The sequence below is a fragment of the Nannospalax galili genome, unplaced genomic scaffold (assembly GCF_000622305.1).
Source record: "Nannospalax galili isolate Female #2095 unplaced genomic scaffold, S.galili_v1.0 scaffold302, whole genome shotgun sequence".
Classification (NCBI taxonomy): domain Eukaryota; kingdom Metazoa; phylum Chordata; class Mammalia; order Rodentia; family Spalacidae; genus Nannospalax; species Nannospalax galili.
Window position 1 is genome coordinate 1,417,967 of NW_008350120.1, and position 14,275 is coordinate 1,432,241.

At 52.1% G+C, this 14,275-nt stretch overlaps 1 protein-coding gene across 2 annotated transcripts in view; it reads right to left on the bottom strand.

The window, feature by feature from the left end:
- Prkag2 (protein kinase AMP-activated non-catalytic subunit gamma 2) overlaps positions 1–11,999 on the bottom strand; it is a 303,018-nt gene extending 291,019 nt beyond the window's left edge. The window contains exon 1 of one of the 2 annotated variants that reach the window (XM_008847248.3): positions 11,185–11,999. In XM_008847248.3, the coding sequence (XP_008845470.1) occupies positions 11,185–11,292 (108 nt within the window). In that variant the 5' untranslated portion in view covers positions 11,293–11,999. The remainder of the gene's footprint in view (positions 1–11,184) is intronic. The other variant, XM_008847250.3, reaches the window with a different exon arrangement.
- Between the last annotated feature and the right edge of the window lie 2,276 nt (positions 12,000–14,275).

Here is a 14,275-nt window from a genome sequence, read left to right on the forward strand (position 1 = left end):
TAATCTTTGGTTATACGTTCCTTTTGGGTGTTTAAGACCCTACAATTAGCCCAGATAAACCAATTTATTTTTACTCTTAAGGTCATAAAACTGTTTTTTAAAGAAGAATAACTGCCCTGAGGAAGGGAATTCAGCTCCCTGGAGGGTGGAGTCATCAGTTAAGAATTAACAGAGATGGGGCTGGAGAGATGACTCAGCTGTTAAGAGCACTGACTGCTCTTGCAGGGGTCCTGGGTTCGATTCCCAGCACCCACACGGCAGCAAACAACTATCTATAACTCCAGTTCCAGAGGCTCTGACACCCTTTTCTGACCTCCATGGGCATTGCATGACACAGGTGCACTTACGTACATGCAAGCGTTGCACTTGTACACATAAAATAAAAATAATAAAATATAAAAGGAGGAGGAGGAGGATGGGGAGGAGGAAGAAGAGGAAGAGGAGGAGGAAGAGGAGGGAAACAGGAGTGTGCCTCTGGTCTTCACGACATATTTTATTAGAGTAGTGAATCTTGTGCTGGTGTGCTTGGCCCACAGAACTCAGCCTTTAGCCCTGTACTGAGCCCTGGTATTGACATGATCACAGAAGACAGTCCAGAATATCCCAGGGTATCCTGTGCTCACCTCTGCCCCAATTCTTACTCTTGCTTTGAGTCACCACAAAACAGAACTGCTTTGAGACTGTCTTCTGACCTCTAACTGAGGAGCAGGTAGAGATGCGGGCCGGCAGGTGGGCCTCACCTGCAGTCTCAGGAAGGATTCCTGTTGTCCCAACTTTTCACAATAGAAAACCCAAGTTATAGCCCCTCATTTACTCCTGACCAGTCCTGGGACCTTGGCAGGTCAACCTCTGTGGGCTGGTCCAGAGTGGAGCTCTGGGCTCCCAGTGGCCACCACATGCCCTCTGGGCTACTTCCTCTCCTGGCTAGTACTCAGCAATCCAGCAGAAAGCCACCTGGCCAAGTTTCTTCCTTAGACTGTTTGGTACCCCTGTCCAGTATTTCTCTGTCTTACAGCTGAGAATGTTCTATTACCAGTGGCCCAAGGTCATTTCAGAAATCTCAAAATACACCTAACAAGTAGAGTGGTATGGAGACAAACACCCTCTCTGTTCCCTTGACCCTGGCTTCTTCCCAGGCCCAAACATCACCTCCGATGCTCACTCAGCTCCGGTGACAGAAACGGGATGCTATCAAATGCTCACCTTTAGGAAGACGCAGCTCCCCTGCATGCCTCTCCCTGTACCTCGTGTGCAGACCCTCGAAAGCCACCTGTACCTGGGACAAAGCATTGTATCCACACAACTGGGGCACTGGAGTCAAATGGAGATCTTAATCCTAATCCTTGTTTGTAATATGTGTGTGTATACGTATATATATGTGTGTGTGTGTTTATATATTACATTGTGTATATATATATTACATTGTATATACACCAAGAATCATATAAATGCTATGTAATATGACTAGATATATGTTGTTTGATGACATTAGGTATACAATATCCCAATACATGATACATGTAATAGATCTGAAGAGCTTTAGTTACTGGTTTGGTAAGTGCACTCAGATCCCTCCGTCTGTGACTTGTGGCCCCTGCCACCTGGAGGTAGAGTTTGTGGCTTCATGTCTGACTCCTGCTGTGATCAACAGGCTGGAGAAACCCTTGAAATTGGGGCTCACTCTCTTGTTACCACACCTGAGTTAGTCTTTAGCCACATGGCCATGTTGTCCCCATTGCCCTGCCATTGTGAAGCCATGGAGTGACCATGGATCCCCCCACCCCACCCCAGCTGAGTCACCAACTGACCTCAGAGCTCAACACTGACCATGAGAACGTCCCAGCAGAGGCAGAGCACCATGAAGAGACTGTTTTAAGTCTCCACACTTAGCAGTATTTGAAAAGAATGACAATGATCTGATTGGGTCGGAGGTACCCAAGGTTGCCCGTGTGAGGAGGAAGGCCTTGTGAGAAAGCTGAGCCAGTGAGACCCCCAGGACTTGCACTGTGCCTGCTATGGAACAGGCTGGCGGTAAATGAAGCAGGACGCAGTCCCCCACCCACCGTTACCTGATAGAAGAGCCAGCCGGGACTTTCCTGGTGCCTGGCTTAGAGTCTGTGCCAAGGTTCAGTTATCTTTAAAACAAAATGACTAGAATGTACAGTACAGAGCAGGGCCTTGAACTGTAGGCAGATGGGTTATGAGCTTGGAACCTGGGAAGAGGCAGAGCTGTCATTTCCCCCCGATGGTTCTTTGCCTCAGTCCCAGGATGTTTCTGGGTCTGTTATAACACAGCACCACAAACCTGGTGGTTTGCAACAACAAAAACCTACCTCTCTGGATTCTAGAGGCCAAAAATCCAAGGTCAAGGTGTTGGCAGGGTTGTGTTCTCTCTTCTATCTCCAGAGGATCCTCCCTTGCTTGTACTGCCTGGTAGCCCCACATCCCTTGGCTTGTGACACCATCACCCCAACACTGCCTCCATCTCCATATGGCCTTTTCACTGTGCCCACATGGCCTCTTCTTCAAAGGGTACCAGCATATAGGATTAGAGCCAACCCTAATAATATCATCCTAGCTCAGACCTTAATTCCACCTGCAAAGACCCTATCTGGTTCGGTGGACTAGGACTTCAATGGCTCTTTTTGGGCAATACAGTTCAGTTCATCACACTGGCACCTTTGTACCCTCTACCCAGCACAGGAACCAGAGCACAGACCCAAAGGAACTCCCAGGGTTCTATTCCTCACAGGCACCCTGCCTGGCTGCAAACTCAATCTTAACCATCCTCTGTTCCCTAGTCCTTTACACATCCAGTGGGTCATTTCCCTGTTCTTTCTAAAGTTCTCCATGCTTCCTGTGGCATCCCTCCTCTTCCTTTCCCTGGTACAAGAAGAGGTCACTACAGGACTCTCTTCTTCCAGGGCTCACTGAGCCGCAGACCCACAGTAAGGATGAGCCTCTGCCTCACAGAAAAGTGGCTGGGAGCCTGGGGTTACTGAGAGCCAATTGGTCTGTGTTGGACATTCATCAGCAACTTCATTGCCCAGTCAAAGAACACCAAAACACTGGGGCCCTGGCAGGAGCCCCAAGGCCGGGACACCACCCCGCTGGTCTGTGGCAAACCATGAGTCGGCAGCGAAGCCTTCCTGTCAACAGGAAGCAAAGGATGGAGATTAAATTATTTTCAAAGTAGGTAGAGGAAGGGATGAGTACAGTTCAAATGCATAAACAGCCCAACTGGAGGTGACTCTCCCACTGGGGGGCATGCACAGCCAGCTAATGTTTAACCATTTCCTCTGCTCTGGCTGCACATGCACACCGTGGGTGGCAGCGGAATTCTCGGAGAGTGCCCTGTGGTTAAGCCTGGGGACACAGCTTCCCTCTCACATGGATCCTCCACTCTTTTCTGAGCTAAGTCAGCTGACTAACGGAGCAAACGAAGGACCGTTCTAACTAACTTCGCTGCTCAGCACTTCTTTATCAGCCTCTTAGTTCATGGAGTACTTCAACAGATGCCGACAAAGATGGGTGGGACTGCTTACAGAAAGAAATGAGGCACAGCGGGTGTTCTGCGGGTGGTCGTGTTCGATGTTCACGTTCTAAGTCAAAGGAAGAGTGGATGGAGGAATGGAGGAAGCCAAGAGTCCCTGAGCTGGGGGGGAAGGATGTGTGGGACTCTCACCAAGCTCCTCTGAGAGTCTGGAAACCCACAAAAGCAAAAGGTGCCAGAAACTGAAAGTTCCTGGCAGGGAGCTTAGCAGATGGAAGAGGGAAAGAAATCAACCGTCAGGAAGCATCATCTCTGAGCCCATTTATTTACCAGAACATTTTACAGGCTATGAACTGATTTTAAAGTTACCTACATGGCATCTGGGCAGAGGAGGAGGCACTGGCAAACAGAAAGGGCTTCCTGGCTGGAGAGATGGCTCAGTGTTCTTAAACACTGGCTGTTCTTGCAGGGGACTTGGGTTCGATCCCCAGCACCCACCTGGCGGCTAACAACCGTCTATAACTCCAGTTCCAGGGGATCCGACACCATCTTCTGTCCTGAGGGCACTGCACAACATGGGTGCACTTACACAATGCAGACAATATACTCATATACTTAAAATATAAATAAATCACAAAAAAGGGCTTCCAAGTCCATTCCAGTCAATCTAAGGTGAGTTGATAGTCCTGCAGTGTGTAGTCAACCATGGCTGTACGCAGCCCTCAGTGGAGACGCAGTAGTAATGACTACACCGCTTTTCTAGGCCTTATTCAAGAAGGGACAATCAAAGAGAACAGGCAGAGAAAGGTCTCAGCAAAGCACAGGGCACCATAATAAATGTGCCCAGTGTGGAAGATACAGGATCCAATCAGCCAGCCGTGCTGGGCTGCCGGCTTGGTACCTCAGTACCAGACATAGCCTTGGGTAGAACAGATCCCTGGGCCACTCTGTAGTGGTTAGAGCCTGTTTCCGCCAATAGGGGCCATCACTGAGCAGGAACGGAGGGCGGTGGGGGTGGGGCGCTAGGTGAGAGTAAGAGCCAGGGTTCACTTCTACAGCAACTGTCCATGTCACTCACCATGCAAGGATGAATGGACCATCCACGGCAAGGGCGTAAGAGGGTGAGCTAAGAGGCCTCAGCCCTAGGGTCATTCCTCAAAGCCATGGACAAAGGAGTCAGCCAACCCTCACATCTGTGTGTGTGTGTGTGTGTGTGTGTGTGTGTGCGCGCGCGCGCGCTCTGTGCTATGCTGTTGCACGGAGGGCCATGCTCCCTTGGTAGCATAGAGTTCCAGGGGAAGGGGAATTAAGATCTGTTCTCCAGCTACCCATGTTTTCTCTGGGTCTGGCCCTGGACTGTACCCATCTGACATTTAATTGGTGTACCCACTCACTAGTCAGACCTTTCACAATTAGACACTAAGACCCAGCATTCAGGTTTTGCAAATAAACCTGGAAGCCATAAGATAGTTCAGGGAGCTCCATTAGTAATCTGCTGAAAGTTCTGGCACCTGGACCCTATAAGAGTTTATGTACACAAACATCCCAAGATGTACCAAGGGCTTAGTCAAGAAACCTTCCAGTGTGGCCTAAGAGGCTGACTTACATCAACTACCCAGCTGGAGGCTAATCTGAGCATTCATCTTTATTTGGAAGTCAGAAGTATCCTGCCTTTGTTAAACAGTCAACAGTAAAGGATATTTCTTCTCAATGATGGTTCAAACAGTGCAAATGATTTGTAGAAGACAGATGATGGGTGAATGAATGGAGATGATAGAAAGAAAGATGATAGATGAACGGATGGATAGGTAGGTAGATGGTTAGGTAGGCAGATGGATGGATGGATAGATAGGTAGATAGATAAGAGATGAATAATTGAATACTGATAGATGGATAGATGAATGGATAGATGATACATGCATATTTAGATAGACTGGATATTTGACAGGTGATGGCTGATGGACATATCATACATGAATATTTAGATAAATGCTGGATGAATAGACAGATGCTGGGTGGGTGGATGGGTAAATAGAAAAACAGATGACACACATACAAGTTTGCCTTCAATTTCTGTAACAAAACACTCTGACCAATACTAACTTGTGGAGGAAAGGGATTATTTTATCTTACATCTCCCAGGTCACAGTTCATCATCAAGAGAAGCCAAGGCAGGAACTCAGGGAAGGACCTTGGAGCACAGACCATGGAGGAATGTGGCTTACTTGCTTGCCCCCTGACCTGTGCTCAGCCTGCTTTCTTATACAACACAGGACCACCTGCCCATGGGTAGCACCACCCACAGCGTACAGGGCCATCCCACATCACTCAACAATCAAGAAAATGTCCCACAGACATGGCCACAAGCAAGTCCAATGGAGGCAATTCCCCAATAGAGGCTCCCTCTACCCAAGTGTGTCAGGTTGACCACTAAAGCTATCCAGTACGACACACAAAACCATGAGAACAGAAGAAATGGACAGTCTTGTACTGGAGAAACGAAACGAAACGAATTATTTTTACACCCCAGTAGTCATAAGAATCCCATGGAGAACTTCATGGACACAGAGAATCATGGGCCTTAGAAACTCCAATTCAGAAGGTTTGGATGGAGACCTATGGTTTGATATTTTAAAAGCATATTAGATAATGCTACTAAACTTAAGCTGGTTCAAGAACCACACTTTGGAAAACTCTGCCCTAAACTCTAGCCTATCAAAGAGCAAGTACAAACCAGCCATAGTCAAGGTCAAGGTCAAGGTCAAAGCTGCATGGTTTTCCTGAGACTCCAACTCAAGAAACCTTCCAAGTCAGGAAACCTTCAGGGGTGGGAGGGACAGAGAGCATTTGCTCACTTGGTCCTCAAGTCCCAGGACCAGAACACAATTTCTGCCCCACCCTCTCCAGGGAGTATGGTCACAGGCATTACCAGCACAGAGGGCACTGTAGCCTCCAGCAAGGCGAGGTTCCCCTGGTGGTCATGCTGAAGCCAGGAGGCATCTTGAGCAATGGACTCACACAAGCCATTTGTCTCCACAACCTTCTGAGACAAGCCAGCTGCTCTTGGATCTATTTTCAGTCTGTCTCTAGTGACTATGAAGGATTTCTGGAGCTTCCTTCCTGAGAGGGCTGGGGACATGTCCATTCTGTCACTAGTGCCTGACAGGTGAAAACCCAAGCTCTCTGGCTGCCTCAGTGTTACCACAAGGTCCTGCTTTGCTCAGCTCTTTCTCTCCAAGGCCCTCCTAACCCCCTTGGCTACCTGCCCTGTCATTGGCCCTCAATTTCAAAGACCATGATGTACCAGCTAGCACTCACTGGGTAAAGTATGCCAGTGAGACGCATGAGTTTCAGCATTAACTGGGCAGCTGCTTTTTCTTGGGGGGGGGAGCACTTGCTCCCAAGTGCTGGGCATCATGCTCAGCCACATGTCCAGTGGAATGCTTTCTAAGATTGTTCCCATTACTTGCATATTCATTTATCCTTTATGTGTGGGAAGAAGAAATCTAGTACACTACACTCCAAACACTGTACCACTTGCTGCTTCCCAGACCCACTCTCACCTCCTGCACCTCTCCAATAGACCCTGAATAGTATACCCACAAGGTGATCCAGGCTAGGTGAAGAAGAGGCTAACCCCGGGCAGAGCCACAGCCTCAATGAGACCCAGAGGCTTTTTTCCCTTACTGGGTACCCGGCCATCAGTCTAACTGAACTGATAAACTATCCAGCATTGTGCTGTCTCTTACCTGCTATCACCCATTGACCCAGGGGTGTCCCCCAAAATGAATTCTTTCCCCATGCCTTGAGGCACAGCAGGAGCCATTGGACAAATACAATAAACATGGCTACAGATGACCCAAGACCAAGGAAAAATGTCTGTAGTGATTCCCCAGCACTGTAAGTGGCTGTTTTGCTTTGCATGAGATGTGGCTGTGGTACCGAAAGATACTCTGTGCCACAGAATGAAAAGACAGCTGTTCAGACCCTCAGGGCCCCAGGGGGACTCATCACCTCAGTGCGACCAAACATACCAACTGGCCACACCTACAATACCACCACATCTTCCCAGAGCAGCTTTGAGGAACCCAATGTCTTTGGAAAGGGCTTTCCTGGGACACCACCTTCAGCAGACTAGGGGCCCAAAGAAGGATCTGTGATTTCCCATTGCTTTGCCTCCCTAGGCTCAAACATCCAAGCTGTGACTGAATGAATTCTTCATTTCCTCTGGGAACTAGCCCTTTCTGGCAAATAACTTCATAAGTCAGTTCTATTTCCATTTCCCTTGCCATACCCACTAGACATGGAGGTGCCTCTATCTCCCTCAAAGCATCCCCCATCCATCCCTCCTTTCTCAGCTTGTCCTTACTGTAGGGCCCTGAGACTCTGACCCCTGGACATTTGCCAAAGCACCCGAATGCCTTGGCATGAGCCCTTGCTCCCTCCACCTTGCTGGCCTGGCTACTTCTCATAGAATACAGATAAGTCACCTTTTAGTGGCATCTCAGTTTAGACAAGAACTTAGGTCTTGGTGAATAGTTTAAGTCAGGCAGCACAAGAGAGGGAAGGAAGGAGGGAGGGAGGAAGGGATGGAAGGAAGGAGGGAGGGAGGGAGGGAGTCAATCACAGGGAAGCCAGACAGGCCACAAAGACTTGCAAACTAGTGGGGTTCCATTCTCCTAAAATGGTCTGTGGAGTCACATTGGCACTATTCACCCAATGACCCCCTCCTTGGTGGAGGTCTATCCCTCAAGCACCATCTCAGCACTTCCAAGTATTTCTGTACTCAGTTAAACCAGCACCATACCTGGGAGAAGTGTTCAGGCAGAAAGACACAAGCCTGAAGCCGCTGGGGGACCTCAAGGTGGGCTTGGGCACAAGGGGGCAGGGCCTTTACTGCAGCCTCTCTGCCTTTGTGAGGAATTCCTCATGCCCTAGGCCTAGCTGTCAAGGTCTAGCTGTCAAGGCAGATTCAGGATACACTTCAACAGATCTCACACAATGACAGATCATTTTTAGTGTAAGTATATTCCAAACCTGAAAAGCAGCACATTTAAGCTAAAAACCTGTATGTTATTTGAAATCCAAATTTCTGGGCCTCTTGTAGTTACTTGCTGGCAACCCTCCTTCAAAGTCCTGCTTGATCTGCTGTCCGTCCATTCCCTAGTACCTAGGTCCTCAAGCCCTTCCCCTCCACGGGACACAGGAATCCATGAAATAGAACAGCCATCTCCATCTACCTCTGAAGTCTGTCAGAACACATCAGCCCATAGTTACTGCCCTCTCCTCCCATCTCCACACACAGCGGCTGTGGGGCTGGTATACTCACCTTATGCCCTTGGGTTATCTGTTAGCATGTGTCCTAAGTCCCTATTTTCCTTCTCCTGACACAGTGATCAACAGGTCACCATTAGTTGGCAGGTAAGGGAAGCTCCTGATCCTGTCAGCAACCTCAAGCCTTTTGGGAGACAGAACTCTCTCCTTCAGCCCTGGTTCTTGCCCTAAGGGAAGCACCAGGCACATGTCACGCTTAGTGAACCACTGAGAGACAATGGGATGAATACTTTTGACAAGGGCCAGGTCATGCCCAGAATGGCGACTGTGTCCCATCTTTGACTGGTTTTTAGCATTCACAGACTGACCTCAGCCAATTCTGGATTTTGCCCTACACTCCCACCCACATCACCCCACTCTCATCACACACACACACACACACACACACACGAGAGAGAGAGAGAGAGAGAGAGAGAGAGAGAGAGAGAGAGAGAGAGAGAGAGAGAGAGAGAGGCCGGGATCAGGCTCTCCATTTGGCCTCAATTCAATATGGTTTGGCCAATGGGCATGGTTCTCTCTCTCTCTCTCTCTCTCTCTCTCTCTCTCTCTCTCTCTCTCTCCCTCTCCCTCTCCCTCTCTCTTTCCCCCTCACTTTTTCCCTGCTCTTCCCTCCCCCTTTTATTTTTTTACATGCAGGACCTTGCTATGTAGCCTTAGCTGGCCTTAAGCTCACAAAAGTCCTCTTGTGAGCATCAGGATCTCAGCCTCCCGAGTGTGGGGATCTCTCTCCTGACCTCTGAAATACATGTAATAGCCATACATGTATATAACACTTGACATTGTAAAAAGCTTTTTCATGAATTGTTTTATTTCAGTCTCCCTGAAAGGCAGGCAGGCAAAACGGGCCATTTTCTCTGTGTAACAAACAGAACAAGCTGAGTGGTTAAAGGGCCAACTCACCATCACTGTTAAATTAATCTTAGCAACAATGCTTCTTTCAATTTACAAAATATAGCTTTAAAATGTCTTATATGGAAAAAAATGTCTCATATGGGCGATGCAAGCAAGAATATTTCTTCCTCAAAACCCTTATTCCCCAGTTGTGGGGTCACCACCAGGGATTCATGACTTGCTGGGGCATCCAACTTCAGCCTACCGGTACCCTTAAGCACCTATCAGATGTGTGGGGCTCCAAGTCCTAATCTTCACCCGCTGGCGCACGCCCTGGACCAGGAGAGGGATGGAGGGAGTCTGAAAGGAAGGGCTTCAGGGCAAACACAGTAGGAAAAGCCTAGTGCTCTTTAGAGTGGACTGAGTGTGGAGCTATTGGCAGGCCAGTGCTGTGATGGGGATCAGCCTAGATGCGATCAGGCAGCGCAGGCAGGAAGGTGGGACTCCCCGAGCCATCCCATGCTGCTCCAAGACCCTCAGAGTGTGGCGGGAACAAAATATTCTCCTCGGAACCTGTTGTGGTTGCACACCTGCGTGTCTGTCTGGGGGTGTGCTGGCACGTGGGTTTGGGAAAACCTTTGTTTGGTTCGTGACGGCAGTGATGTGATCAGGTGGGGGGGGGGTCCATCGGAAAAGGTAAGAGCTTGGAGTACACCTCCTGCCACCTGATCCCTTTTTGGGGGCGGCGAGAACAAGCAGCCTTGCACTACCCTCCAGGTCAAGCTAGTGACAGACCTACAGCACGGTGGGAACGAGACCCTGCCCTCTGCTTCCTCTGGCTGGATTGATCGCTGTCGTGAAAGTCCAGCCCAGGCACCGGCATCCTCTGAGCTGAATTTCGCGACAGCCCGGAATAGACTAGAGCCTTGAACCCCCAAATCCCACCCAGGCCTTTGGTCATGCTCTACTGGTGAGACCAAAGGAGCCGCTGCAAAGGGGCCCCTGCTGCGATTCACAAGCACCAGGAGGAAATTGGTACTGAGGGAGCGTTATTTGGGAGCACAGCCACCCCACGGCCCCCACGACGTCCCCACCCACCACCCTTTTTCTCGGTCCCTGGCAGTCTCGCGTGGCTCCACCTCCCGGAGCGCAGCAGTCCACACCGTCCTTTTTCAGCAAAACAACACGACGCACCCCCCACCCCCACCCCAGCACCCGCACCCGGCAGGATCGGGGCTACGCCCAGGCGGCCACCAGCCGCGCACCCGGGAGCGCGCTCCGCGTCCCCGCTGCCCTGCAGCCAACACCCCCCCCCCTCGCCCGGCCCCTGCCCGGGATGGCCCACGAGCTCCACGCGGGTGCCAAGCAAGATCCGACCTCGGGCTCCGGGGCCCAGCTGGGACCCCGCCCCTCCCCCTCCGGAGCCGCCCGAAGTGACAGGAGGGGCGCAGAGCGCGCGCGGGGAGTCCCACGTTAACCGCCTCGGTGCCGCCGGGGGGACCGGAGCTCCCGGGCTGGGGACTCACCGGAATGTGCACCCGCAGCGACCTCCGCTTCAGGCTGGGGTTCTTCTTGCCGCTCCCGCCGGGGCTGGAAACTTCTTTCTTCTTGATGTCCATGGCCGCGCTTCCCATAACTTTAGCCAGAAGTTGATTCCTGGAGCCTCGTCCCCCGGGGTTCCGTCCCCTCCCGACCTCCCCGGGTGCTGCCGTTACACGGGGGCCGCGCGTTCTTTAGGATTAGGACTGTCCTTGCAGTCTGAAGACACCTCGTGGGGACTTCCGCGGGGAGGGCGGGTGCAGCAGGTACCACGCGCGGCGCCACCCGAGGGGCGGGCGGGCAGCGGAGAGCGCGGAGCCGGAGTGTCCTCCTCCTCCTACCGGATCATCGCGTGCAGCCGGGGCCCGCACTGCTTCAGGTTACGCGTGGCAGAGGTCTGCTGGGTGACAAAGTTTTCCTCCTTCTGCAAAGCCAAGCAACATTTTCCACCTCTCGGCTCCTCCCACAGACTCCCAGAGGTAATCCTGGCAGGTGCAATTAAAAACTGTAACTTGGAAAACAGCCCTCCGGTGCCTGCGCCTGGGTGGACACGGTGGCCAGAGCGAGGCAGTTTGCGTGGAAGTGCATCACCCTGGGCCGCGGAATAAAGCTGCCCGGAGCCTGGGGCCGGGAGGTCCTCCTCTCGGGGCGAGAGGGAGGGCAGAGGGGGAAGAGGAGGCGCAAAGGCGAACGCTCCTGCAATTGGGCTAGCGCGTGGCCGCCGGCACAAGTAGTAGCAGCGGCTGGTGGGGTCCTGCGGGCCCGAGGGCGCGCCCGAGCCCCGCGGGGCGAGCAGGGCTGGACGCCCGTCCCCCGCGGCAAGCGTGCCGCGGCCCCCCAGGACGCAGGGGACCGTGGGGGCCGGGCCTGGCCGTGGCGCAGGCTCCGGGCGCACAGGGCGGTGGAAGGCGGTGCGCGTTGAACAGGAAGTGCGCGGCGTGCGGCGCCACTGTCCCACTCCACGCCGCCCACGCTACCCCCGGGTCGCCGAGCTGGGTCTTCCGCCGCTGAGCCAGGCTCCAGACTCGCCCCGAGCTGATTGCGGATCCAGCTGGCCTTGCAGAATCTCTGTATAGGCCTGACCCCCTTGCAACGTGACCCCGCACCCAGACCCCGCCGTTCCGGGCGCCTCGGGTGTCGGCGGCTCCGGGGATCTGCACGTGCCGGGCGGAACGCGGCCACTCCGCGGCGTGGGGCCCCCATCGCTGGGCTGAGCGGCCTATGGCCGAGTGCTGGCTTTCCGCTCCCGCCCGCCCCTGGGCCCTTTTCAAATTCGTCAGGAGTTGCGCAGCTGATCGCCGCGGTTCCAGCGCAGGTCCGCGCGTGCGGGGGAGAGCGCGCAGGGCCTGGGATTGCGGGAGGAAAAGGGTGGGCGAGGGGCGGAAAACCAGGGCGAACACGCCACGTGCTCTGGGTCCTACAGAGTCACTGGCTGCAGATCGGGCACCGCCCGCTGCTCGGGGTCCGGGTGCTATTCCGGCAGCGAGACCTTGGCTCCTGGGATGGAGAGGCGGGGCGCGTTCCCCCTGCTGCTCATTTCTGAGGACGGGATGACCCCAAAGATCAAAGAAGCTGACGTCAGCCCAGCTGTTCCCCTCATCAGTAACGTAGCGGGGACACCCAGATAAAAAACGAGGTAGAGGTCGCTTAAGAAAAGTCACCGGCAGACGGGCCGAGGAGGTGGCCTTTGCGCTTCTCCACGGGTGGTCGCCTGGTTCTCTCAGAGGAGGGTCATAGTCAGCACACTTTGGGGACCATGCCTTGGGAAAGGGCCTGTCTGCCCCAGGAGAGACAGCCTGGGTTCAGCTGTCTTCTGGGTTTACACTTTTCCAAAACTTGGTGGTGGGTCCCTGGTTCAGCAGATGGGTTTGTATACCCTCTTCCCCTCCCCTGCTTTCCAACCAAGAATGAAGCTGGAGTGGAAATTCACCCCTCCCCAACTGCCCCATCCCTAAGAAGTGCCTCACAGGCCCTCTGAAAGAAACCTCTGGGATCAACATACAAGCCCGTGGTGCCTTGTCACCATCCGGGTGTGGGACTTCGGGTGGTTTCTTGCCTGGCTCCTGGATAAAGGTCTTCAAGAGACTCTTAGCAGTGTTCACTAGAGAAATGGGGGTTCAGTGTGTGGGCTGCAGTGTGAAGGACCAAGGTAGCCACCCCAGCCATCAGAAAGTCAGTCCTGGACTGTGAAGTGTTTGTCATTCCTCCAGTTTCAAATGTTCATCCCTGGCACTCAGTAGTTAAGAACACGAGCTGCTTTTGTGGACTCAAACCTGGGTTTGATTCCCAGCACCCACAGTGCCACAGCTAATAGCCATGAATAAACTCCAGTTCCAGGGGAATCTGTCACCTCTGACGTCTATGGGCATTGCACAACACAGGTGCACTTACATACATGCAGGCAGTATGCTCCTACACATAAATAAAATAATAAATAAAACATTTTTAAATAAAATATTCAACCCTGTCATAATGATTTTCCAGGGTATCAAATGGCATCACTGGGTGAGAAATGGATTTGAAAAGAAAGATGGAGCCATCCTAAACCAGCAGGTTGACTGGGAGGGATCATCTCGGGAAGGACTACAAGGGCAAGCACTATGGGCCTTATATTACCTGTTCATTCTCTCTCTCTCTCTCTCTCTCTCTCTCTCTCTCTCTCTCTCTCTTCTCTGTATGTGTGTGTGATGTATACATACAGATGCTTTTCCCCCGTACATGCTTATATAGACTCCATAGGTTGACATCAATATGTCTTCCTCAATTCTTTCTCCACCTTATTTTTTTAAGACAGGTTCTCACACAACTTAGTGCTCTCTGACATTTTGGTTAGGCTACACCCCCAGGATCCACCTGCCTCTGCCCCGCAGCTCTAAGATTACAGACACCTACACACACACACACCTAGCCAGGCTTCCTCTTACTTGTAAAAGCTCTTGAATCTGAGTTCAAATGAAGCCCCAGAACACAAGAAAAGCTTGGTAGGGTGGTTATGCAGGTAATCCCAGAACTCCTACGAGCCAGTAAGGCTCAGGGCAGCAGCAGTAACAAGAGACCCTACTTCAAAATACAGGGTGG